Below are 3,719 nucleotides of genomic sequence, written 5' to 3'. Positions count from 1 at the left end.
AACAAAAGCTGAGCCAGAGGATTCTGCAGATCATCAGCTGGAGGCGTCTCATCGTCGTTGGATTGATTGTTGCTGTAAGACTTTGCAACGAGGTTCATGCCGAAAAGCGCGGGAATATCGCACGGGTCATCACCCTCTAGGTTAAAAAGAGGGTGCGTCTTGGGCACAGTTACTTCCACTATCTGTGGCTCCTGTCGGCTGATCTGATCGCGGAGACAATTGATACGGACACCAACAACCTTGGAGGTCCTGTCGGCTAGCACGAGCCTAGAGAAATGGTCTTCTTGGCCGGGTTCAATCATGCTACCGACTGTGTCCCTATAATAGCCCAGGTAGTCTATGGCATCGCGGTAGGCAGTGAGGGTGATGTCGGTGGAGTGGCGTGGTTCAAATCCGGTTCCCTTCCTCATGACTGCGACGACCGGGCCCTTCCAGATAAAGTCACCCCATGTATCGCTAATTAGGGTTGGGATTGTACCATGGATTGCCTTGTTTGTTGCCATATTATGGGGTGGCACGTCCGGATCGAGGAACCAAAGGTTGAGGGTATCCTGCGTGCTGGGTCTTCCACGGAGAACATTGCCTCGCACCTGGCGCAAGTCGCGCCCGATGTATCCGTTTCCAGGGATATGCAGGAGTTGGTCCAGGACTGGGTGGAAGTAAGGGTTGACCTCGTACTCATCCTTCTTGGTATCTACCCACTCAAGAGAAGGCCGGTTCTGGTCCATAGGGAAGAAAATAGCAAGATAGTGCGACGGAGATGGCCGACTGGCAAAGCCGCGTTGGGCTTGCTCTGCAAACTTGGCGCAGAGAAGGCGATGTGTGCGCCAATCAGTTTGCTGGCATTCAAGGGAACAGTATGCAGCGGAATGGCAGCGGGCGCATCGGCGAGCGTTGGAACCGCAGATTGTGCATTGGACGTCAACATCCATATCTGGAAAAGGGCGACCGGGTATCGTTGCGTGAGAATAATAAGCAGTGAGGAAGCAATAGTGAAAACGTGGGAAGGAAAAGTTCAGAGGCGCGCTATGTAAGATAGGTAGCGGTTATTTTTTTAGGGGTCAGAGTCACATCACGGCAGCTAGGATTATGAAGGCTGGGACAGGGATAGCTGCAAGTTGAGGTTGGGGAGGCGCGGCTGGGAGGGTTTAAAATTAAAGTAGTCCCCGATATTTTGGGTTAGCTGATTTCTCCACTCTCAACTACAAAGCTCACAATAGGACAAGCGACAATAATTATACGACAGCAAATCGAGACGACTGAACTATTGTAGGCCATACTTAATTCCCTTTCGGAGTCCAATTGTTGACACGCATAAACTCAAACACTGTTCACCCAAGAAAGCTCGCTCGAACAACTGAAATCGGAAACTAAACCTATGTAGTAACAGACAGGGCGGCGACAACGGCGTAGCACAATACTTCGCAGATTGGCATATCGACTTGAGTTAGACGGACGAGTCAACGATCGGTAAATTTACTGTTGACTCGAATCTAAACATATGAAGTTGATTGGATAGGTACATAAACCGTGTTGGGCGTGTAGGGCATAATAAAGGCTTAGGCGCCTAGGCATCTATGCAGCTTTAGTGGCGCACGAAATCTCCCATCCATGAGCGGGGAAGGGGCTTCCTAACCTTTACTTCTCCGCTTTCTAACTAGACTGTCCAATATGGACCCAGCTGTAAATGCGCATTTGGATGATCAGATAATTTATCAGGCGACAAAGGACATATTTGTCGGCCAGAGAGCTAAATACAGAAAGCTTGGGCCCGTAAAGAAGACTATCGAGAGTCATCTCCGAAAGGGCAGTTTAGTCCGGCAGCTTGTGACTCAACATGGCGCCGACGCCATACATCAGCCAGTTCTGAAGCTCCTTTCGGGTAGGGTGTACGAATCAATCTCCATTGCCAGTCAACGTTTCCCCGACCTCTTCGAACCCTCTACGGCCCAGGCCGCAGCTAGGAATTTTCTAGAAGCAGAAGCTGCCAAGAGCGAACATGCTGCGCTCGAGGGCATCATACAAACCCAGTGGGCTGATAGCCAAGGGGCCCTGGAGTGGGCAGAAGTCACAGCGGCATTACAGGGTATGTAATAGCGATATATTTTCATAGGTGGACTATAATGACTGAATTTATGCCCAGATGCTAGTAACAGTAGTACGGAAAGCGAAACTGGTAGCCTATCGTTGTTTCCGGTATATCTGCCGTTCCCTATCGAGCACATGCTTATGGAGAAACTGCAAAAGACATTGGAACTTGCCTGCTATGACTTTGGAACACGAGCGCTTCCGGATGTAATGCGAAAACGCGGTTGGGAATGTCCTGAATCGGTCGAACTCAGTAAATGGGCCGAACTATTCGGGCGTGAGGGGAGCATGAGAGGAAATATCGACGGAGACCTCCCGAACGCACTACTGCGTTCGATTGCATCCATAAGACATACAGCTGTTCATCGCCTACGTACTAACTCTGTAGGGCTAGAACGGTTTCTCACTGATGCCGAAGAGCTTGCCCGGGTTCTAGGAGATACAGTACATGCAAAAGCTATCTCGCAGCTACGTTCAGATACTCAGTCGGCACTTATGGAGCTTACACAAAATAAACAGTTTATACAACTGCAACTTGAACGTGCTCAGGAAGAAATAGCCAAGAAGCGCGCTAAACTCGACCAGGAGGAGCAGGAAGTTCTACGATGTATCGCAAAAGAGGACAAAAAGTACCGAATGTTGGCGGGTGATAGGCTACAAAATGCTCTTGAGCTTATGGGAGGCCCGAAAATAGCAACGGACAAGGAGGGCGCGGTCTTGGATGGCAGTAATGGTATGGAGGAGAACATTTTTTATGCTGATGACAGCGACGTCGATTATGCAGACCAGTTCGAAGATTGCGACGAAACATGGATTCCTTAATTTTTTCCCTGACTATAACTGTAAATGTGATGCGGAGCATGTACAACAATCGTGACCAGCGTGCGTTGTAGCCAATTATGAGGTAATGCAGGATGTACCACGAACGCGAAGTAAGGAATCGGAGAAGTCTTCTGCAAAGCTACAATCAAGACTGGTTTGGAATGCCTTTTCAAGAAGATTTTTTTGCTGGCAAGAGAAGAAGGCCACATAGGGCGAGGAAGTTATGGATCGCCAGTGTTAAGAATCAAGATGAGATCTAAGCACCCGACTTCATTTAACCATTTACGATAGATGTGCGGAACTTCTTAAAGAGCCGAGAGAAACCTGGCCATAAAGGCATATTGTATACATGAAACTATGTCTCGGAAGCTTTTATTACTCCGATTTGCATGGCCTCTGAAAATTGTTTATCCCTACCCGCCAAACCGGGGATGGTCCCAGCCCAGCTAATTCAATTGGCCATAGCATGAGACACATGATGCTGTCATTATCTACCGTTAGCGGCCAAGTCTATCCCTCCCTCGTTAACCCTCTTCACCGCTCTTCAAGCCATACTTTCGTCTACTGCAACCCGACCAATACAGAACGATAATGACATCTGATGCACCAGCTGCAGATATGTGTCAATGCGCGAAGGCAAAGGGTGACCATACGATCGAAGGCGAGCTTGGTGCAACAGTAATCTGTCCTGATTGCCATCTTGAGGAGTCAACGTTCCCGGAGCCCGACAATGCCGAACAGCCAGGCCTAATCAGTGAAAAGGACGTTTATGTCGCTTTCACAGGCTTGCCCACATTGTTGAAAATCGC

The 3,719-nt window shown here is 49.0% G+C and overlaps 2 protein-coding genes across 2 annotated transcripts; one reads left to right on the top strand and one right to left on the bottom strand.

The window, feature by feature from the left end:
- Positions 1-48: 48 nt before the first annotated feature.
- FPRO_03855 (uncharacterized protein) lies at positions 49-932 on the bottom strand (the record flags this gene model as incomplete). The annotated part of the gene is made up of 2 exons (XM_031225887.1): positions 49-80; positions 134-932. The coding sequence occupies 2 exons, from the start codon at positions 930-932 to the stop codon at positions 49-51; spliced, it is 831 nt and encodes a 276-aa protein (XP_031076478.1).
- Positions 933-1,671: 739 nt separating this feature from the next.
- Positions 1,672-2,910, top strand: FPRO_03856 (uncharacterized protein; the record flags this gene model as incomplete). The annotated part of the gene is made up of 3 exons (XM_031225886.1): positions 1,672-2,086; positions 2,144-2,419; positions 2,477-2,910. The coding sequence occupies 3 exons, from the start codon at positions 1,672-1,674 to the stop codon at positions 2,908-2,910; spliced, it is 1,125 nt and encodes a 374-aa protein (XP_031076477.1).
- Between the last annotated feature and the right edge of the window lie 809 nt (positions 2,911-3,719).

The sequence above is a fragment of the Fusarium proliferatum genome, assembly GCF_900067095.1.
Source record: "Fusarium proliferatum ET1 genome assembly, contig: FPRO_scaffold002, whole genome shotgun sequence".
In the NCBI taxonomy this organism is placed as follows: Eukaryota; Fungi; Ascomycota; class Sordariomycetes; order Hypocreales; family Nectriaceae; genus Fusarium; species Fusarium proliferatum.
The sequence above is the reverse complement of the archived record's forward strand: the minus strand, read 5'-3'. Positions and strand labels throughout refer to the sequence as shown.